The sequence below is a fragment of the Bombina bombina genome, chromosome 4 (assembly GCF_027579735.1).
Source record: "Bombina bombina isolate aBomBom1 chromosome 4, aBomBom1.pri, whole genome shotgun sequence".
Taxonomy (NCBI): domain Eukaryota; kingdom Metazoa; phylum Chordata; class Amphibia; order Anura; family Bombinatoridae; genus Bombina; species Bombina bombina.
Genome location: NC_069502.1, coordinates 495,395,585 through 495,419,518, shown reverse-complemented (window position 1 = coordinate 495,419,518; position 23,934 = coordinate 495,395,585). Strand labels below are relative to the sequence as shown.

General features: G+C 36.0%; 1 protein-coding gene across 1 annotated transcript in view; it reads left to right on the top strand.

Moving 5' to 3' along the window:
- LOC128656482 (dystonin-like) overlaps positions 1-23,934 on the top strand; it is a 958,955-nt gene that overhangs the window by 491,400 nt on the left and 443,621 nt on the right. Inside the window, 13 exon segments of the mRNA XM_053710402.1 lie at positions 4,882-4,975; positions 5,311-5,465; positions 5,656-6,127; positions 6,302-6,430; positions 7,887-7,964; positions 8,049-8,210; positions 8,291-8,395; positions 18,289-18,384; positions 18,496-18,621; positions 19,205-19,357; positions 20,805-20,959; positions 21,184-21,310; positions 22,177-22,360. Of these exon segments, the coding sequence (XP_053566377.1) occupies positions 4,882-4,975; positions 5,311-5,465; positions 5,656-6,127; positions 6,302-6,430; positions 7,887-7,964; positions 8,049-8,210; positions 8,291-8,395; positions 18,289-18,384; positions 18,496-18,621; positions 19,205-19,357; positions 20,805-20,959; positions 21,184-21,310; positions 22,177-22,360 (2,036 nt within the window).

Sequence of the window (23,934 nt, the reverse complement as noted above, 5' to 3'; positions counted from 1 at the left end):
ACTCCCCCCCTCCCCCTTTTGCATATGAAAAGACCCTTTACACAAACAGGAGCAAGCTGGAGAAGGTAGCTGACAGTATTCACATAAAACTTTGGGGCTTGGTTAGGAGTCTGAAAATCAGAGCAATGTTATTTAAAAATAAGCAAAAGTATACATTTATTTTAAAAAAAAACTTGATGGGCTATATAAATAGATCATCTACAAAACATTTATGCAAAGAAAAAATGAGTGTATAATGTCCCTTTAAGAGTTTTATGCTACAGCGTTAGACCATAAAACTCTTAACTACTGACTTTAAAATGCGGTACCAGGCTTGACAGGAGAGGGTGCCCCGCTCACTTTTTGGAAGACTCGTAATACCGGCGCTATGAAAGTCCCATTGAAAAAAGAGGATACGCAATTGACGTAAGTGGACTTGTGCTATTTTCGAGTCTGGCCGAAAAAGTGAGCGGTACACCTGTACCTGCAGGACTCGTAATACCAGCGGCTGTTAAAAAGCAGCGTTGGGACCTCTTAACGCTGCTTTTTAAGGCTAACGCAAGACTCGTAATCTAGCAGTTAGTTAGCAAATGATTAGACATGCCCATATCTAAAATCCTAACTAGACATTTACAAACATCATTAGTAGGATCACAGTCCAATTTTGTGTACACACTGGTGTCCTCAAGCTGCAATATTTCCTGTTTATATTTGGCTGTGTCCATTACTACCACCGCTCCGCCCTTGTTGGCGGGCTTGATGGTGATGTCCTTGCTTTTCTGTAAGGTTTTAAGGGCCTGCTATTGATTCTTACTTAGATTATATGTATTGCTTTTTTGTTAGTAGTGATCAGTTTCCTAAAGTCAGTGTCCACCATTTTGATAAAGGTTTCAACAGCCACATTATCCCATGAGTGGTTAAATGAACTTTTAGAACTTAGTCCATAGGAAGACAGGTCAAAAGTGCCTCTATTATCATAATTTTGTATGGTATGTGATGGAAACTGTTTATTGGGGTTATTAAAGAAAGCTTTGATGCGTAAACCCCTGAAAAAATGGTTCAGGTCGTTCATAATGGCAAATGTATTTGGAAATGCCGTTGGGCAGAAAGATAAGCCCACATTGAGCACATCAACTTCATCTGTACTTAACTCTTGGGAGGATAAGTTAATAACATTTACCTCCTCTGTTTGTACTTGGTCTTTTGGCATGTCCCCATTCCTCATCCTCCGTCTGCCACCACGTCTTGTCTTTCTCCTCCTCGGTCGCCTGTCTCCATCAAATCTACTGAAAAAGTAGATGTAGATGCCACATTGGAATGTTTGTCGCTCGCTGCAGGTGTGTGCCCTGTTCCAGAGCTATCCATACTCGACTTTGCATCGCTGTCTGTCCCCTTCTGTACCATCTTAGGTACTGGCAGACAGTCTGCCAGTATGAAATTTTAGAGCTTTGTTTTTTTATTTTGTGCAGTGTAGGATCCCATTACCCTCCCACCTCTGTAATCCCTCCAAAACAAGTCTCTAACCCTCCCCCTCCTAATGGCCTCTGACATCTTAGGTACTGGCAGCTGTCGTCTGCCAGTACCCAGTTTATATAGTTTTATTAATATATTAATAAAAAGATTTTCTGTGGTGTAGCAGCCCCACCCCCAAGCGATCGTACTGTAGGGCCCACTCTCCCCTCTCAAAATCATTTTGCTGTAGTGTAGTGGATCCCTCCCTCCTGGTAAAATATTGTAGTGTTGGGAACCCACGCCCTTCCTCCCTCTCTCGCCCCTCTCCAGAGATGGGCCACCCACTCACCTCCCTCATTTCTTCCCACACCACCCACAGCCCCAACGCAAGCTGATTGAATGATCAGTTCTCCCTTACCATATAAAGGCAGATGCCTTCTGCTTCTGGCTGCAGTCTTAGCTATCAAAGCTAACAGCCGTTACTGCAGCATGAGGCAGAAGGTTAGATGTAAGTACAGACACTGAGGAAAGTACCCTGTGACATGGTACCTACTGTATGTCCAATAGGCTTAATGGGTTAAGTTGTACAGATTGTTGTGATCAGTGTGGGTGGGTGGTAGATATACAGTAAATAACATGGAGAAGCTATAGAATCAAGTGTGAAACTTTAGCAAACCTCTACATATTTAAAAAAAAAAAACCGTTGTATTTGAACCCAGAGCAATTAAACATGTTAAAAACATGTTTGCATTAAAAAGTTTGTTAAATCATTTTTAAATTGATATTGAAATCATCAGGAAATATATCAGAAAAAAATACATTGGCACCACTACTTAAATGGACATTTTCCTGTAAAGTGTTCTTACCATAATGTTTTCCCAGTGACCTATTTTAGCTGCTGGAGTGTATTAAATTGTTTACAAATGTCAGTACTGCAGTATTAGCTATAGCAAAATATGTAAACAAGAGGCAGCAGCAAAACTCAACCTTGCTGTGGGGGGACAGAGAGAGACTCCATCTTTTCTGAAGGGTCACTTTTTATTTTTAATAAAAACATTTTTATTAAAGTTACAAAGCAAAATACCTTCAACTACCCTCTCACTATTTCTATAGAAGTGGCAGTTAGTCTTTACTTCATCGAATTAGCAGGAAATGCATATTGCATACCTATGAATTAATAGATTGCTGCCTGTTAAAGGGACAGTCTAGTAAATATTAAACTTTCATGATTTAGATAGGGCGTGTAATTTTAAACATCTTTCGAATTTACTTTTATCACCAAATTTGCTCTCATATTCTCTTGGTATACTTAGTTGAAAGCTAAACCTAGGTAGGCTCATATGCTAATTTCTAAGCCCTTGAAGTCTACCTCTTATCTAAATGCATTTGACAGTTTTTCACAGCGAGAGGACATTAGTTCATGTGTGCCATATAGATAACGTGGAGTTACTTATAAGAGGGCAATGATTGGCTAAAATGCAAATCTGTCAAAAGAACTGAAATAAGAGGGGTCAGTCTGCACAGGCTTAGATACAAGTTAATCACAGAGGTAAAAAGTATATTAATATAACCGTGTTGGTTGTGCAATACTAGGGAATGGGTAATAAAGGGATTGGCTATCTTTTTAAACAATAAAAATTCTGGAGTAGACTGCCCCTTTAAGGAACACTATGAAGAATTACTCTGGTTATTAGGTAACAAATGTGAAAGTGTAAGATGAGAAAGACTGATCATATAAGTTAATACATGTTTCAGAGAATAACAAATTGTATCATCTTATAGTCTACAACAATGTGGGAGACAATGATCTGATTTTATTACATAATCTTATTATTTGAGTAGTATAAGTAGACATTTCTGAGCTCTGTAACACATTACTGTGTGCTCAGCTCCACATCTTTCATATATAACACTGTTTGACTCTTTACACATCTCGTCACTTGTCTTATATTTTCATTGTGACCTTTTTGTACTGAAATACAGAATATATTAAAACAAAAATAATGCTAAAAAACCCTCAAGATTTACTTCTGCCATCCTTATGAAATGAATAATAGATTAAATAATCATGATGAAAATGATAGACTTGTCTGGCGGCATTTATGGATAGTCTCAGTGCTGAATGTACATTTGTATAGGTGATCGTTGCTAATGGTAACCTCTGTTAAGACCAATAGATCTTCCTTTCTGTTTCCTACATAAGTGCAATGTGGGCACCAAATACAATAACATCATCATAACTGAATTTAGTGAAGAAAAGAGTGTTTAAGTACATTTGTACAAATAAAAAGTACAAAGTAAGAAGAACCCTTCTTTTTGTAAAGCTTTTTGTAAAGAAATAACAATGCTCCACCTCCCCCATATCCTTACATGCCCCATAATTCAGTGTATGGAAATTAGGAAGACTGTAGTCAGCTGATGGGGATTCTAGGCTCTTATTGCAGACAATTTGATTTAGTTTAATGTGAGATTATTTGGGATACAGATTATTTGTCTGTGTCATGTACCCACTGAAACGTTTCTCCTTTTTACCTGGTACTGAGTTTTAATATGTGCAAGTTTTAAGTATTTATGCCAGCTCAGTGTTTATTCCATGAAATAAGAGCATATGAAATGTGTGCTGCTCATGTGCATTGCTTGGCTGAGCCACTGAATGCCACCATTATATAGAGCTCTTATTTATGTTTACTGTTTCCTACTGAAAATGATGTTTAAACATTAGTCAACAACTGCAGTGAAACAACACAGTGTCTTGGGATAGACAAATTGAGAATAATTGAAATATTTGGCATATCCATTTCCCACAGACGCCCAGATGAAGCTGATAGGTCTCAACATGCACAGTATTAATGCAGGAGAGAAGAGACAAACTTGAACTGGTATATATAGCTTCAGGCGAAATCCTTTGAAGAATATTATTTGCTGGGTTTTGAATATACATGTTGGAGCCTATTTAAGAAAGGACGCTAGTGGTACTCTTAGCCAGTAGGGATATTTTTTAGTTCCTAGAAGCTGTACATTCTAAAGACTTTTTTTTTTTGGAAAAAAAAATATTTTTTTTTTATCTTTTATCTTTCTGTCAATTTACATGGGTGAAAAAGGGTCACTAGTATAAAAATGAACAGCACCTGTTATGGCTACTACAGTAGTGACTCTCTGCTCACTAACAGCAACCGCACCAGCACCGGTTCCAATGAAAACTTACTGTCTGTTAACTGCGGTCCAACCGTTATTAATTCTTATATAAGCTTTGGCAACGAACAGTCAGGCAAGCCAAGGTAGGTTGTAAATTTAGATGATTTTTTTTATTATTGCTACTGCTAGTATGAGAGTTTATTTATGACTAGTTTTATTTAAACTGTTGGACATTGTATTGGAAATATATTAACTATCTCTATATATGAATTACTTTTCTCAGTGTAATATTTATATATATGTCTTTTTTTTTAGGCTAGAAATGCTGCACCAGATAGCAAATCGTGTTCAGAGAGATAGCCTAGGATGTGAAGATAAACTGATTCTAGCTCGAAATGCTCTTCAGGCTGTAAGTTCATCTAATACTTACTTTTATTTAACACATATTAGTGCTGTAGATGTACACATTTATCTTCATGTTTGCCAGGTGCAATTCATTTTTTCACAAACAACATTTCCTAATATTTTCTGTTAATTACAATTTTTTAATTTTTTTTTGGATCAGCTGTATTTCTGTACTGTTAAAAATACAATGCCTTAAATATGACTTGCATAAAGTATCCTGTAAGCAAATGCTTTCATGGCTAGTTACTGAAATAAATACGTTTTATTACATTTAGGAATTAAATATTACTATATTATGTGGAAGAAAACAATGATCATTGATAACATTTTAACACGCAGGATGCAAAACGGATGGAATCTGGGCTCCAGTTTCAAAATGAAGCTGAGATTGCTGGCTACATCATTGAATGTGAGAACCTTCTGCGACAACAGGTTGTTGATGTCCAAGCCCTTGTCGATGGGAACTTCTATCAGGCGGATCAGCTAGTACAGAGGTATTCTACAAAATATGTGGACAGTGGTCAGCTCTTTAAAAAAAAAAGAAAGCAGCTGTTCACAAAATATGGACCCGTTTTTGATGGATTTAGTAAAGTCTGTACCCTAAAATTAAAATTTTAAAGTAATGTGACTAAGGATTCTTTTACTGTGATTATTGTTGTAATTTGATGACATTTCTTTTTGTAGGGTTGCTTCTCTGCGAGATCAGCTTTTGGCCGTAAGGAATGAATTTTCTTCATTATACAGCAAAGGACGCATGCTTAGTTCTGACCAGACAAAACTAATGATATCAGGAATATCACAAAGTCTCAGCAATGGATTTTCACAAAATTTGCAAACCATGAACCCTGTGATGAGTTCAACATTGTCTCATCCTATGACACCTTCCTTGACCCCTACACCAATGACTCCTGGTTTTTCCCACGGCTTTAATGCACATTTGACTCCAGTAATGTCACCGGGACTTGCTCCGAATTTCAACCCAGGCTTAATTCAGAACTACTCTTCTGGAATGAACTCAAATCCATTACAGTCACTTAAACTCATGCAAGTTAAAAAGCCATTACCAAAGTCATCTCTTGCTCAGAATAACTTGCCAGAAGAAGAAGTTAACCTGAGATTTATCCAAGATCTTTTAAGCTGGGTGGAGGAAATGCAGGTAAACACTATGTTTAAAATCTTCACTGCTCAAAATAAGCAACAGTTAAAGAACCATTCAATGCCAAGGATTTGTAAGGTCTAATTCTGGTATCAAGCTGGATGATTGGAGATAAAGAGAGCTAAACCAGTGCAACATTGACCTCAGGTTTTCCATTTTGCTGTTCCTTGACAGGTGCAGCTTGATCGAGCAGAGTGGGGTTCAGACCTGTCCAGCATCGAAAGTCATATGGAAAATCACAGAAACTTTAATGGGGGCATTGAGGAGTTTGAATCAAGTATTAAGGAGGCAAAAATGAGTGAGGTATACAATTATGCATTTACTGAAGTGCTAGAATGTGTTACAACACATCATTATGTAGTCCATGACATTGATCAGCAGTTTACCATTTGTGAAGTCTTAATAAATAATTCATTTCATATTTCAAGTCATGTAAGAGTTTAGTGTTGTAAGTTTGCCAATTTGTATTTAATATGTTTTCTTTTTTTTTAATAGAAATGTGTAGTGCTAATAGATTATAATATAATAGAGATACTTTTAGTCCCTGCATTCTTACAAATACAGAAATGTATGGAGTCTGATTGGATGAGTACAGATTACATTATGCCTGTACATTGGCATTAAGTGGAACATTGTGCAATTTAATTTACTGGTTCCATGCCCCTGGGCATGTGTTATGTTTGTTTATGTGTATTACTTATTAACTGCAGCCTTTCTCTCTTACTGATTAATCTAAGTGTCCCCAAGTCTCAATTGGGCTTTTTATATTTTCTCTGTCTAGTTTTTGACATCACGTCATTTTCTGTCCAATACCCAGTGATTTAAGTGGTTACAAGTGGCATTATATTAATTTCACTTTCTATGTTGTGTTTTCATGATTATGAAAGTGTAAAACTTTCTCTCTTTGAAATTCATCTGTAGAATGATGCATAGTAATATAGAAAGTGATGTTTATTATACTGCACTTTTTAGTGGCAATGGTTTATTTCCCAATAGCTGCAAAGTTTAAGGACTTTTAATTATTAATCATTTTAATGTAAAGCTGTGCTGGGCATTCTTAAACTGTTATTTAAATTTTTAAGAACACAGTTTTATACTCTTATGGAATTTGTTCGTTATAGGGGGTAAATGATTCCCTTTTACACTCAACATTCCGGTTCCATTACATATCAGTGGGGAAACTGAAAGTAGAGATTATTCACTTTTTTGTATTATTCTCTGTGTGTGTGTCACTCTCTCTCTCTGTCTATCTGTCTGTCTGTCTATCTATCAATCTGTCTATCTATCTATCTGTCTGTCTGTCTGTATCTATCTATCTATCTATCTATCTTTATCTATCTTTATAGGAAATTTTAAGGAAACAGATATACATTATTGCCATTAGTAAGTTGAATTTTAATTTAATAAACAGAAAGCAGATGAAGCCCTCCCTTTATTTATAACCTAAATGTTCCTATATTGTTCATGATCCTGTAAAGCTGTAGTCTGTAATAAACAACGGTAAAACGCACGTAGGGACAGTAACTAAAACGTGAGGCAGAAGGTGTACAATCAAACATTAGTATATTGGGAAATAGTTCTGTTGTTTTCTCTGGCATTTATTGTAAAACATCATGTAAAGATTTTACATTTTTCATGTAGAAACTGAGTGTTCTGAAAAGTTTATCATTTAACAACGAAAATGCAGCCACCATTTGCTGCCAGTGGTCTATTTCTGAGAAACTATTTTCCTAAAGTTCAGTTTGTTGTTTCTATACAGATCCAAATGTCAGGTCCTCTTAAAATGGAATATTCTGAAGCCCTACGTGACCTAGAGAGCCAATATGCTAAACTCATGGTGAGACCATTTCTTTCACTTTTACTTGCAAATTTAAAAGACCAGAGATTAACTAATATTTCTTTCTTTTCAAAATTGTAAAAGAATTCTACAAGGAGTCGGCAAAAACATCTTGACTCCCTGTACAATTTTGTGACTCGGGCCACAAGGGAACTTATATGGCTGAATGAAAAAGAAGAGGAGGAAGTGGCTTATGACTGGAGTGACAGAAATCAGAGTATAACAGCAAAGAAAGATTACCATGCTGTAAGTACAACACCCATGGGGCAAATTTTAAATCATTTTTTATATGGCCTAATTTTTGTCTATATTTTTTGTCTGTTAAGGATTTAATGCGAGAGCTTGATCAAAAAGAAGAAATCATTAAATCAGTGCAGGACATTGCAGAGCAGATGCTGCTACAGAATCACCCTGCAAGATCATCTATTGAGGTGAGTGTGAGATTTCTTTAGCATTCCATGACCTGCAGGACCCCATGGTGCAAGGGGACTTCCAGCATTGTTATAATGGCTTTGTTCTTTACTTTCTTAGTTTCTATTTCACTTAAAAAGTGTAGCAATATGAAAGGCACTATGATATTTTTTTTTCATATAAAGTAAGTGTTAGGATTGTCAGTTGGCGCTGAATATATATTTTTGCTACACTAGTATATCTGACCAGATATATGGATTGTCATTCATCATGTAAGTGATATTAATTTTACCTCCTGCTCTTTATTTCTGTGTGATCTATTAATAGTCAGTGATATGTTAAATTACTTTGATGAGTCAGCACAGTTATTATTATTACTAATATTATTATTACTAATATTATTATTAATACTACATACTCTTAGAGCACTGGCATACACTACAGCTCTGTAGAGTCAGAAAAGGAACAAGTTAGATCATGGAAACAAAAACAATTGGATACAGAATGAGCTGGTGTTTTTTTGCTCCTTCAGGAACTTAAAGGAATAGTCTATTCAAAATTAAACTTTCATGATTCAGATAGAGCATGCAGTTTTAAGCAACTTTCTAATTTATTCCTATTATCAATTTTTCTTTGTTCTCTTGGTATCTTTATTTGAAAACGCAAGAATGTAAGATTAGAAGATGGCCCATTTTTGGTTTAGCACCTGGGTAGCGCTTGTTGATTGGTGTCTAAATGTAGCCACCAATCAGCAAGCGCTACCCAGGTGCTGAACCAAAAATGTGCCATCTCCTAAGCTTACATTCAAATAAAGATACCAAGAGAACAAAGAAAAATTAATAATAGTAGTAAATTAGAAAGTTGCTTAAAATTGCATGCTCTATATGAATCATGAAAATTTCATTTTCCTTTTGTAAGCTAATAAGAAGGTCCTTCCTAATTAAATGGTAATTTTCTTGCCAGTGATTGTACCTCACATAAAAAGTTGGTTCAATGAGACTACAGTCAACTTTCCAAAAAAGCAAATAGTTAAAACTACTGATGGATCAGCAAATTATTGATTATTATTTTAAAATGAAATAGCTAGAGAATACCACAAATTAAGTATATTAAGTAATATTAAGATAGTGTGCCAGTAACATAAAGAACATTATATTGTAAGAATAAAATGCTTTATATCCTTAGTGCATTTTATTTTTAAACATTTTCCTATATGTTCTGTTAAACATTTAGGGCCAGATGTCGGGTGGAGCGTTATTTATCTCTCCCGCTCGTTTGCTAACTCCACTAGAAGTAAGCTTTTTGCGCTCATCACATATTACAAGTTGAAAGTAAAATGTTTACTCTTGCGCGCTAACCCGATGTGCATAAAAAGCCAAACTTCAAACATCGCAAGCGTGTTAACATATTCCCCCTTAGAAGTTGATGGAGCAAAAAAAGTGGAAAAAAACTACTTGCGCGCAAACCTGATCGCATTTTCTCAAGTGCGATAACCCGACATGAAAAGATGAAATGTATATCTGATGGTATTTTGGTACATTATATACCTATATATATATATATATATATATATATATATATATATATATATATATATATATAAAAGATTATATATAGGTATAGATATATACAGATATATATATATATAGGAATATATATTTATAAATACTTAGAACATAGATCCCCTATGTGAAGAACATTGGAATGTGAAATATTTACAATAAATGCACACTTTATTAAATATGAATAATGCATACATATGCTTTTACATGTTTTAATCTATCTGACTGCAAAGGTTTCCAATGCACTTATATATATGTCTATATCTGTGTACATATGTGTTTATGTGTTTATATGTGTATATATATGTCTGTAAATACATATATATACACATATAAATACATATGTACACACAAATAAATATATATATATATATATATATATATATATATATATATATTCTGTGATGTAAAAAAATTAGACAAAGATAAATAATTTCAGAACTTTTCCACCTTCTTTAATGTGACCTATAAACTATGCAACTCAATTGAAAAACAAACTGAAATCTTTAAGGTGGAGGGAAGTAAACAAAAAAACTAAAATAATGTGGTTGCATAAGTGTGCACACAACTGGGGATGTAGCTGTGTTCAGAATTAAGCAATCACATTCAAAACCATGTTAAATGAGAGTCATCACACATCTGCCATAATTTAAAGTACCTCTGATTAACCCTGAATAAAGTTCAGCTGTTCTAGTTGGTCTTTCCTGACATTTTATCAGTCGTGTCCTACACAAAAGCCATGGTCCGCAGAGAGCTTCCAAAGCATCAGAGGGATCTCATTGTTGAAAGGTATCAGTCAGGAGAAGGGTACAACAGAATTTCCAAGGCATTAGATATACCATGGAACACAGTGAAGACAGTCATCATCAAGTGAAGAAAATATGGTGCAACAGTGACATTACCAAGAACTGGATGTCCCTCCAAAATTGATGAAAAGACGAGATGAAAACTGATCTGGGAGGCTGCCAAGAGGCCTACAGCAACATTAAAGGAGCTGCAGGAATATCTGGCAAGTACTCTCTGTGTAGTACATGTGACAACAATCTCCCGTATTATTCATATGTTTGAGCTTTGGGGTAGACGGCAAGACGGAAGCCTTTTCTTAAGAAAAACATCCAAGCCCAGCTAAATTTAGCAAAAACACATCTGAAGTGTCCCAAAAGCATGTGAGAAAAGGTGTTATGGTCTGATGAAACCGAGGTTGAACTTTTTGGCAATAATTAAAAGATATGTTTGGCGCAAAAACAACACTGCATATCACCAAAAGAACACCATACCCACAGTGAAGCATGGTGGTGTCAGCATCATGCTTTGGGGCTGTTTTTCTTCAGCTGGAACTGGGGCCTTATTCAAGGTAGAGGGAATTATGAACAGTTCCAAATACCAGACAATATTGGCACAAAACCTTCAGGCTTCTGCTAGAAAGCTGAACATGAAGAGGAACTTCATCTTTCAGCATGACAACGACCTGAAGCATACATCCAAATCAACAAAGGAATGGCTTCACCAGAAGAAGATTAAAGTTTTGGAATGGCCCAGCCAGAGCCCAGACCTGAATCCAATTGAAAATCTGTGGGGTGATCTGAAGAGGGCTGTGCACAGGAGATGCCCTCGCATTCTGAAAGATTTAGAGTGTTTTTGCAAAGAAGAGTGGGCAAATCTTGCCAAGTCAAGATGTGCCATGCTGATAGACTCATACCCAAAAAGACTGAGTGCTGTAATAAAATCAAAAAGTGCTTCAACAAAGTATTAGTTTAAGGGTGTCCACACTTATGCAACCATATTATTTTATTTTTTTATTTTTATTTCCCTTTACCTAAAAGATTTCAGTTTGTTTATCAATTGAGTTGTACAGTTTATAGGTCACATTAAAGGTGGAAAAAGTTCTGAAATGATTTATCTTTGTCCTTTGTCTAATTTTTTTACATCACAGAAACATACATATACATATTTAGACATGTATGTATGTGTCTCTATATTAAAGCCCTTTGTCTGCCTTTTTTCTAACACATGAGACCGCATATCTTTGAGCCCTTATAACATTTTTGTGCAATATTTTTTTTAAAATAATTATCACCTAGATTACGAGTTTTGCACTAAACAGGGTGTGAAACTAACGCCAAAAAAGTTGCGTTATTTCACTCTCCATAGCGCTGCCATTACGAGTTACTTAAAAGCCTCCTTGTGCGTGGGATATGGTGGCGTTAAGCTCCATACCGCACAAAATCCAAGGGCTGCTTTGACATGCTTGTGCACGCTTTCCCCCATAGATATCAATTGCGAGAGAGTATTAGAAAAAAAACTAACACCTGCGATCGCGGAATGAAAAATCTCAGTAACGCAGCCCCATTGATGTATATGGGGAAAAGAAAGTTACGTTTAAACCTAACATAAACCCAAAGTCTAAACACCCCGACATCGCGACACCTAAATAAAGTTATTAACCCCTAATCTACCGCTCCCGACATCGCCAACACTAATGAAAGTTATTAGCCCCTATTCTGCCGCTCCCTGACATCACTGCCTATAAATAAAACTATTAACCCCTAATCCTCTGGCCTCCCACATCTCCACAACTTAAAAAACCTATTAACCCCTAAACCGCTGGCCCCCACATCACAAAACACTAAATTAAACTATTAACCCCTAAACCTAACACCCCCCAACTTTAAATTAAAATTACAATATAACTATGTTTAAATAAATAAAAACTTACCTGTGAAATAAAAATAAACCAAACATTAAACTATAAATTAACCTAACCTTACTATTCTAATAAAATTAAAAAATACTACCAATTAAAAAAATCTAAATTACAAATTTAAAAAAAACCTAACACTACGAGAAGAATAAAAAAATCTAAAATGACAAAAAATAATAAATACTAAATTACGAAAAATAAAAAACACTAAGCTTACAAAAAATAATAATCGAAATGATCAAAAATAAAGACAATTACACCTAATCTAATAGCCCTATAAAAATAAAAAAGCCCCTTAGCCTACAATAAACTACCAATAGCTCTTAAAAGGGCATTTTGAAGGGCACAGCTTTTTACCAGTAAAAATATAGAAAGTCCCCCAACAGTAAAACCCACCACCCAACCAACCCCCCAAAATAAAAAAACCTAACTCTAAAAAAACCTAAGATACCCATTGCCCCATACGGGGCATTTGTATGGTCATTGACCTTAAAATGGCATTCAGCTCTTTTTCATTGCCCTTAAAAGGGCATTTAACTCTTTTTCAAATTGCCCAAACCCTAATCTGAAAAAACAACCCACCCCAAAAAATAAATAAAATACCTAACACTAACCCCAGAATATCTACTCACGGTTCCTGAAGTCCTGTTATCCATCTTCATCCAGGCGGTGAGAAGTCTTCATCCAGGCGTGTTTTTTTTTTCAGATTAAGGTTTGGGCAATTCGAAAAAGAGCTAAATGCCCTTTTAAGGGCAATGAAAAATAGGTGAATGCCCTTTTAAGGGCAATGCCCATACAAATGCCCCTTTAGGGGCAATGGGTAGCTTAGGTGTTTTTTAGAGTTAGTTTTTTTTTTTTGGGGGGGGAGTTGGTTGGGTGGTGGGTTTTACTGTTGGGGGGACTTTGTATTTTTTTTTACAGGTAAAAGAGCTGTTTAACTTAGGGCAATGCCCAACAAAAGGCCCTTTTAAGGGCTATTGGTAGTTTATTGTAGGCTAAGGGGTGTTTTTAGTTTGGGGGGGCTTTTTTATTTTTATAGGGCAATTAGATTAGGTGTAATTGGTTTTATTTTTGATAATTTCGATTATTATTTTTTGTAAGATTAGTGTTTTTTATTTTTCGTAATTTAGTGTTTATTATTTTTTGTAATTTTAGATTTTTTAATTTTTCTCGTAGTGTTAGGTTTTTTAAATTTGTAATTTAGATTTTTTAATTGGTAGTTTTTATAATTTTATTAGAATAGTAAAGTTAGGTTAATTTATAGTTTAATGTTAGGTTAATTTTTATTTCACAGGTAAGTTTTTATTTATTTAAATACACTTATATTGTAATTTTAATTCAAAGTTAGGGGGGTGTTAGATTTTGGGGTTAATAGTTTAATTTAGTGTTTTGCGATGTTGGGGACGGTGGTTTAGGGGTTAATAGGTTCATTTAGTGGCGGCAATGTGGGAGGCCGGAGGTTTAGGGGTTAATAACTTTATTATAGTGTTGGCGATGTCGGGAGCGGCAGATTAGGGATTAATAGCTTTATTATAGTGTCGTCGATGTCGGGGGCGGCAGATTAGGGGTTAATAAAAAATTAATAGTTGCATAGTTGTGGGTGGGTGGCGGATTAGGGGTTAAAAAGTTTAATAGTGTTTGCGATGCAGGAGGGTAGCAGTTTAGGGGTTAATAGGTAGTTTATGGGTGTTAGTGTACTTTGAAACATTTTAGTTATGAGTTTTGTGAAACATTTTTGTTACACAAAACTCATAACTACTGCTCTCAGATGGCGGTATGGATTGTGTCGGTGTAGGCTGTAACTCAAGCATTTTAGCCTCACCGCACAACCTGTAATACCGGCGCTATTAAAATTCCACACAATTATAGCAGCCAATCGGAATTAAGGTAGGAAAAATCCTATTGGCTGATGCAATCAGCCAATAGAATTGAGCTTGCATTCTATTGGCTGATTGGAACAGCCAATAGAATGCAAGCTCAATCCTATTGGCTGATTGGATCAGTCAATAGGATTGAAGTTCAATCCTATTGGCTGATCCAATCAGCTAATAGGATTTTTCCTACCTTAAAGGAACATAATACTCATATGCTAAATCACTTGAAACTGATGCAGTATAACTGTAAAAAGCTGACTGGAAAATATCACCTGAACATCTATATGTAAAAAAGTAAGATATTTTACCTCACAATCTCCTAAGCTCAGCAGAGTAAGTTCTGTGTAAAAAGTTATACTCAGCTGCTCCCAGCTGCAGGTAAAAAAAAAAATGAAGAAATGAACAGCAGCCAATCAGCATCAGCAGTGCTGAGGTCATGAACTCTTTTACTGTAATCTCATGAGATTTGACTTAACTCTCATGAGATTTCATAGTAAGCTGAATAGGGAAATAATATGAGAGTGCACGAGGCTCATCCCCTAAGCTGTCCCAGGACAGACACACTAAAATGCTGCTTAGAAATCCTTTACAATGGGATGTGGCTACTGAGGAACTTTTGAGGTAAAATATCTTTCATTATTACATAGAGATGTTCAGGAGATATTTTCTAGTCAGCTTTTTACAGCTATACTGCATCACTTTCAAGTGTTTAAACATTTGGGTATTATGGCCCTTTAATTCCGATTGGCTGCTAGAATCCTTTCAGCCAATCGGAATTCAAGGGACACCATCTTGGATGACGTCATTTAAAGGAACCTTCATTCGTCAGGAGTCGTCGGAAGAAGAGGATGCTCCGCGTCGGCTGGCTTTAAGATGGACCCGCTCCGCTCCGGATAGATGAAGATAGAAGATGCCGCCTGGATGAAGCCTTCTGCCCGTCTGGAGGTCCTCTTCTGCCCGGATCGGATGAAGACTTCTGCTCCTCTGGAGGACCACTTGTGCCCGGCTGGGTGAAGACGGCTCAAGGTAGGGTGATCTTCAATGGGTTAGTGTTAAGTTTTATTAAAGGGGTATTGGGTGGGTTTTAGAGTAGGGTTGGGTGTGTGGGTGGTGGGTTTTAATGTTGGGGGGGGTATTGTATTTTTTTTTTACAGGTAAAAGAGCTGATTACTTTGGGGCAATGCCCCGCAAAAAGCCCTTTTAACGGCTATTTGTAATTTAGTAAAGGGTAGGGAATTTTATTAGGGGGCTTTTTTATTTTATTAGGGGGATTAGATTAGGTGTAATTAGTTTAAAAAAATTGTAATTATTTATTATTTTCTGTAATTTAGTGGTTTATTTTATTTAATTGTAATTAATTGTTAGTTTAGGTAATTAATTTAATGATAGTGTAGTGTTAGGTGTAATTGTAATTTAGGTTAGGATTTATTTTACAGGTAAATTTATACTTATTTTAACTAGGTAGTTATTAAATAGTTAATAACTATTTAATAACTATTCTACCTAGTTAAAATAAATACAAACTTGACTGTAAAATAAAAATAAACCCTAAGATAGCTACAATGTAACTATTAGTTATATTGTAGCTAGCTTAGGGTTTATTTTATAGGTAAGTATTTAGTTTTAAATAGGATTCATTTATTTAATTGTAGTAATTTTATTTTGTTTTATTTAAATTATATTTAAGTTAGGGGGGTGTTAGGGTTAGACTTAGGTTTAGGGGTTAATAAATTTAATATAGAAGATATAGATATCTCAATGGAGATAGCTAAAATAGGGGGCGCTCTAGAGGGAAATACTCATAAAAAATAGAGTGTTAGTGTTAACAATACTGTGTTAATCAAAATGTGAATATCACAAAATGTGTAATATAAAGAAACACAAACCACTGTGTAGAAAAAACTAAAAACAAAAAGAAAGTCTATATGTGTAGAAAGTTCCAATGTATATCCAGACCGGGAGAAGAGGAATATATCGATGAGTGGATGTAGTTAGAGGATGGATATCAGCAGCAGCACTCTCCTCACATCAAATGAGCAGAACATCTAAGCAGATAAATAAAGAACACAAAGAGAGGCACTTGTGTGTACCAGTGGAAACATGAGATATAAGTAAAATCACCCACAACAGGGTACTCACATTTAGTAGAAGCACTCAGACAGTGCTATTAGGCGCGGACTGGGTACTCAACAGCAACCCAGCTTCCTGATATTTCCAGCGTGTCACCAGGAACACCTTAAGCTCTCCCTTCTCAACCAGGATACCAAGTTGTCTTACGAAGCAACTTCACAGAGCAAGCAAATGTGGTAAGGGCTCCCAATCCAAGCAGGACCAGTCCCAAAATGATTAGTGGGAGGAGGATGATGAAAGTAATAGCAATGATCAGTAGCAGTTCCAATATTAATAAAATAGATGTATTAAAAATTTAAAAAGATACCTATACCCTCCTGATTAAATGTGACGCGTTTCTCAACTGTAGTGCTGTTTCATCAGGCATATAAGGCATACTGATATAGCTATCATATATATACCCACCAAACTTACCAATCATGTTAATTAGACACAACAAAAAGCACCTGAGTCCCCTCAATGAGGGGAGGGGCCCCGGTTTATTAACCCTTCATCTATGGCATAAACCATAAATCAAAATGTGAAGTTTATGCCATAGATGAAGGGTTAATAAACCGGGGGCCCTCCCCTCATTGAGGGGACTCAGGTGCTTTTTGTTTTATGTATACCTCCCCTGTTTTTGTTCCTGTTTTTAACTTTTTAATTTTTTAATAAATCCATTTTATTAATATTGGAACTGCTACTGATCATTGCTATTACCTTCATCCTCCTCCTCCCACTAATCATTTTGGGACTGGTCCTGCTTGGATTGGACGCCCTTACCACATTTGCTTGCTCTGTGAAGTTGCTTCGTAAGACAACTTGCTATCCTGGTTGAGAAGGGAGAGCTCAAGGTGTTCCTGGTGACACGCTGGAAGTATCAGCAAGCTGGGTTGCTGTTGAGTACCCAGTCCGCGCCTAATAGCACTGTCTGAGTGCTTCTACTAAATGTGAATACCCTGTTGTGGGTGATTTTACTTATATCTCATGTTTCCACTGGTACACACAAGCGCCTCTCTTTGTGTTCTTTATTTATCTGCTTATAAATTTAATATAGTAGCGGCAACTTTAGGGGTTAATAAATGTAGGTAGGTGTCGGCGATGTTAGGGACGGCAGATTAGGGGTTAATAAAATTTAACTAGTGTTTGCGACGCGGGAGTGCGGCGGTTTAGGGGTTAATATATTTATTACAGTGGCAGCGATGTGAGGGGGGGTCTTGGTTTAGGGGTTAATAGGTAGTTTATGGGTGTTAGTGTACTTTTTAGTACTTTAGTTAAGAGTTTTATGTTACGGCGTTAGCCCATAAAACTCTTAACTACTGACTTTTAAATGCGGTAGGAGTCTTGACTCCAAGACTCATAATACCGGCGTAAGGAAAATCCCATTGAAAAGCTAGGATACGCAATTTACATAAGGGGATTTGCGGTAAGCTCGAGTCGTGGAAGAAAAGTGAGCGGTACACCTGTACCTGCCAGACTCGTAATACCAGCGGGCGTTAAAAAGCAGCTTTGGAACCTCTCAACGCTGCTTTTTAAGGCTAACGCAAGACTCGTAATCTAGCATAAAGTTATTTTGTTCAGGCTGTAAGCACTATTTTAATTCTGGCTTTATAGACTTAAGAGTAAAAAGTGGCTCCTTTTACTAATGTGTCAGTTTTTCTTTTAAGGCTTACCGCTCTGCCATGCAGACCCAATGGAACTGGATTTTACAGCTTTGTCATTGTGTGGAGCAGCATATACGCCAGAATTCGACCTACTTTGAGGTAATTCTTATCTTTGTTTTGTTTTTTTGTTTTTTTCCATAAGTATCAAAAAATAGATTTGTCACACTTAATATATTTTGTAAGAGTTCCAACTTGTTTTTTTCTTTTCAGTATTTCAATGATGCTAGAGATGCTACAGAATTTCTGAAGGGTTTGAAAGATGCCATCCTTAGGAAATACAGCTGTGATAAATCTACTAGTTTGCATAAGCTAGAAGATCTTGTTCAGGAATCAATGGTAATAAATACAAACAAGTTTTCATGTTCACTTTTATATATACTGATGATAGAGTTTTGTGCTGTGCTTGGCACAGTGAATGTTTACGTTCCACCGTTGGTTAGAAACCTGATAGTGCTACTCACACAAAAGAACAGCAGCCAGCCCATAGTCATCCATTTTTCTACAGAGTCCTTTGATGTAACCCCCTTATTGGCAATAATACATATGGTACAGGGATTTAACCCACTCAGTGTAGTAACTTAACCTCTTTATAACCAGTAACATTTTTACAGAGCAGGTGTTAAAACTAGAACCCACATTTCTTCTACCGTCATGTATCTAGTGTGCAGGTGATCCCAGGTGTGTTAAGAGGGGGGGGGGATAATTAGTTTATGTGTCTCCTAACACGTTGTGCATACTCTTTCTCCTAACATGCACATGCCCACGCACACCAGGAAAACTGAAACATTTCTGGCTCTTAAATATTTGGCTACTTTTGTTGATTTTAAATAAATTTGTTGAGTCCTGGAAAAACATCCATTTCCAGTGACAATATCGTAAATTTGGTACTAAAATTGTTTTTCCCGCCTTAATTATACAGGAAGAAAAAGAACAGCTTTTGCAGTATAAGACTTCAATTGCCAGCCTTGTTGGAAGAGCAAAGACAATAATTCAGCTGAGACCACGGAATCCTGACAATCCTCTTAAATCATCTATCCCAATTAGAGCAATATGCGACTATAGACAGATTGAGGTGAGGTCTCATTACTGGGCGCTTCTGTTGTTAGACAAGCAAAAGGCATCTTATTTACTGTATTACGGTTATAAGAATTTGCATTAACCTCAGATTTATTGCAGTACATTTATGTTACTAACTTCAGTTTATATATTGAACATTTACGTCCATATGTTAAAACTGTGATTTTCCTACCACTAGTGGCATGATTTATTTTTTTTCCTGTGACTCCATAGTAATATGTTTTATTTATTTATTTTACAGTTTAAGTAACTTCATTCATTCATTAATTCATTCATTACATTTCTGATGAGGAATGTTTTTAGCCTGTCTTTATTCTTTGTAAAGATCTGAGTTTTTAGAATTGGAGAAAACATATCCCCAAATATTAATAAAAAGTTATCTAAGCAACTGAACCAAATTCATTTTGTTTGCTAAATTAAATGCTGATATTGGAACAAGGTGAGAATAAAAAATCATTTATAATTGCAAATAAATGTATAGAAGTTGAAAATTGGTCTATAAACATCTCATGGATTTATATATTTTTTAGCTAAGATAAAAATGTATTCATTGACAGTAGGAAGTCATTATCAGTATTGAATCAATAAACTGTCATGTTTTACTTTTGTACTATCCACATCATTTAGCTTCAGTAGAGGTCTGTGAAAACCCGGAAGGGCCCCCCAAAAAGTTTCTTATAGTTTGTAATTCAGGGGGTTTAACCAATTCAAAACATAATCTATTCAGATGGAATTGAGTTGCTATTAAAAAAGATAGATAATCCCTTTATTATCCATTCCCCAGTTTTGCATAACCAACACAGTTATATTAATACACTTTTTACCTCTGTGATTACCTTGTATCTAAGCCTTTGCAAGCTGCCCCTTATTTCAGTTCTTTTGACAGCCTTGTAATTTAGCCAATCAGTGCTGACTCCATGAGAGGGAGCACAGTGTTATCTATATGGCACACATGAACTAGCAGTGCCTAACTGTGAAAAATGTCAAGATGCATTGACATAAATGGCGACTTTCAAAGGCTTAGAAATTAGCATAGGAGATTTCCTAGGTTTAGCTTTTTAACTAAGAATACCAAGAGAACAAAGCAAATTTGATGTTAAACGTAAATTGGAAAGATGTTTAAAATTGCATGCCCTATCATTAAAGTTTAATTTTGACTTGACTGTCCCTTTAAGCCAAACAATCATCCATGTTGCCTAGAAAGTCATATTGGATTGGAGGTCTAAAACTTAAAGAACTATTTTAACTATAAAAAAAATTCCCATACTTTTACTACTAGTGTAGATGAATTCTCTAATTACCTTCCATTCCTGACTGGATGTCCTAAATGTGAGTTAACAGCATTTTTTAGGTTGCTTGATTTTTACTCTTGCTGATACATAAGTTATGCACATTAATATAAAGCTATTCTTAATGCATTATCTTGTTTGCTTTGCTTTCAGATTACCATTTACAAAGATGATGAATGCGTATTAGCAAGTAACTCTCACCGTGGTAAATGGAAGGTGATCAATCCCACTGGCAATGAAGCTATGGTCCCATCTGTGTGCTTTACTGTGCCGCCCCCAAACAAAGAGGCAATAGAAACAGCTAACAGGTGCATTCAAATTGGTGTTAATAGACTATGGGGTGGGCCAGGGTTTAATTTCAAAAGTAAGAACATATTTTAAAGAATGAATCTCTGGTATTAATAAAACATTTTTGACATTGTGTTACATATGATCATAGTCAAGAAAAATCTATTGGTGGGAATCTGAGAGGTGTTCTGTCATTACCAAGGCCATGTGACCATCTAACTAACTACAAATGTGTTGTTTGCAGGATTGAGCAGATGTATCAAAGTGTATTATCCCTTTGGCACGAGTCTCACATAAATATGAAGAGCATCGTGTCCTGGCATTATCTAATGAATGAAATTGAAGCTGTTCGCGCCAGCAAGGTTTCCTCAGTAAGCTTCGCTTATATTTTTGTATAAATGAATGTAATGTGTTCTACCATATGGTAATCATCATGTAGAGAGCAGTAATGGCCAACTTATAAAAAATCTATATTTTATAAGCCTTAAAGGGACATGAAACCCAAAAATGTTTTTAATGATTCAGATAGGGAATACAGTTTTAAAAAGTTTCCAGTTTACTCCTATTATCAAATTCATTCTCATGTTATTCTTTGTTAAAGAGATATCTAGATAGGTAATGTGTACATCTTGAGCACTAGATGTAAGGAAATAGTGCTGTATCCAGTGCTCTTGCTAATGTATAACCTTATTTCCAAACTGCTCCCGTATAGAATTCTAGACACATGCACACTCCTGAACTTAAATTTCTGCTTTTCAACAAAAGATAACAAGAAAATTAAGAACACTTGATAATATAATTGGAAAGTTGTTTACAATTGTATGTTCTATGTCATTCATTGAATAATTTTTTTGGGTTTTATGTCTCTTTAAGGAATCAAAATACATTTACGGCTATTAAACATAAAAAAATATATTTTTTTTTAAAAATGTCCTGTGACACTGGGCCAGATTTAGGTGGGTTTGCAGGGTATCCTCTGTATTCTGTTCTCCCTTCACAGGGCTCTTTGAGTTGTGGCCACCCAAAAAACAGACATTGTTTCTGTTATTTTCCTGGAGCCACAGACTATGGAATTCATTTTTAATTCTGCCTTTACCTGGGGCTGCAAATATTAGTGCAGCGTCCTCAAGCTAAACGTTGTCCATCTCTGATGTTGATAGTATAACAACTACTAATTGTATTTGTATCTTCCTAGCTGATCTTTGTATTACATTGTATTTTTTTATACACATTTTAGATAAAGACAATGTTGCCTGGAGAACATCAGCAGATCATGAGCAGTATAAAATCCCGTTTTGATGATTTTGTAGAAGACAGTCAGGAATCTAAGATTTTCTCTCTCTCTGACATTGGACAGCTTGAAAGAGAGGTTAATGTTTGCAGAGTATACTATGAAGAACTACTTAAATCTGCCGAAAGAGGTAAAAAAGGCATATCTTAAATATATATATATTATTATTATTATTATTATTATTATTATTTTATTATTATTTATTTACAATTCAAATGTTCAAGAGCAGGGAAAATCTTAAGGTATCCTATAATGTGAAAATAATCTTCAACAGTATGATAACATATATACGGCCAGATTACGAGTTTTGCATTATCGGGGGTGAGGTATTTACTGTCACCGCTCACTTACCTACAGCGCTGGTATTACAGGTTTTCTGAAGCCCGGCGTTAAAAGGCAAGAAGTGAGCGTAGAGCAAAATTGAGCTCCATACCGCACTCCAATACCAGCGCTGCTTAAGTCAGCAGTGAGCTGGTTGTATGTGCTTGTGCACGATTTCCCCATAGACATCAATGGGGAGAGTCGGCTGAGAAAAAGTCTAACACCTGCAAAAAAGCAGCCTAAAGCTCCGTAACGCATCCCCATTGATTCCTATGGGGAAATGAAATTTATGTTTACACCTAACACCCTAACATGAACCCCAAGACTAAACACCCCTAATCTTACACTTATTAACCCCTAATCTGCCGCCCTTGACATCGCCGCCACCTACATTATACTTATTAACCCCTAATCTGCTGCCCCCAACATCGCCGACACGTACATTATATTTATTAACCCCTAATCTCCCGTCCCCAATGTCGCCGCAACCTACCTACACTTATTAAGCCCTAAACTGCCCCCCCCAACGTCACCGCCACTATAACATATTAACCCCTAAACCACCGCACTTCTGCCTCACAAACATTAGTTAAATTATATTAACCTATAATCTGCTGTCCCTAACATCGCCACCACCTACCTACATTTATTAACCCCTAATCTGCTGCCCCCAACGTCGCCGCCACTATATTATATTTATTAACCCCTAAACCTAGGTCTAACCCTAACCCTAACACCCCCTAACTTAAATATAATTCAAATAAATATTAATAAAACCTACAATTATTACCTACATTATTCCTATTTAAAACTAAATACTTAACTGTAAAATAAACCCTAAGCTAGCTACAATATAACTAATAGTTACATTGTAGCTAGCTTAGGGTTTATTTTTATTTTACAGGCAAGTTTGTATTTATTTTAACTAGGTAGAATAGTTAGTAACTATTTAATAACTACCTAGCTAAAATAAATATAAAATTACCTGTAAAATAAAACCTAACCTGTCTTACACTAACACCTAACCTAACCCTACAATAAAATAGGGATTGAACTTCAATCCTATTGGCTGATTGCATCAGCCAATAGGATTTTTTCTACCTTAATTCCGTTTGGCTGAAAGAATTCTATCAGCCAATCGGAATCTAAGGGACACCATCTTGGATGACGTCACTTAAAGGTACCTTCATTCGTCGGGTAGTCGTCGTTGGAAAAGGATGCTCCGTGCCGGATGTCTTGAAGATGGACCCGCTCCACGCTGGATAGATGAAGATAGAAGATGCCGTCTGGATGAAGACTTCTGCCAGTCTGGAGGACCACTTCTCCCGGCTTGGATGAAGACTTCTCCCGGCTTCGTTGAGGACTTCTCTCGGCTTCGTTGAG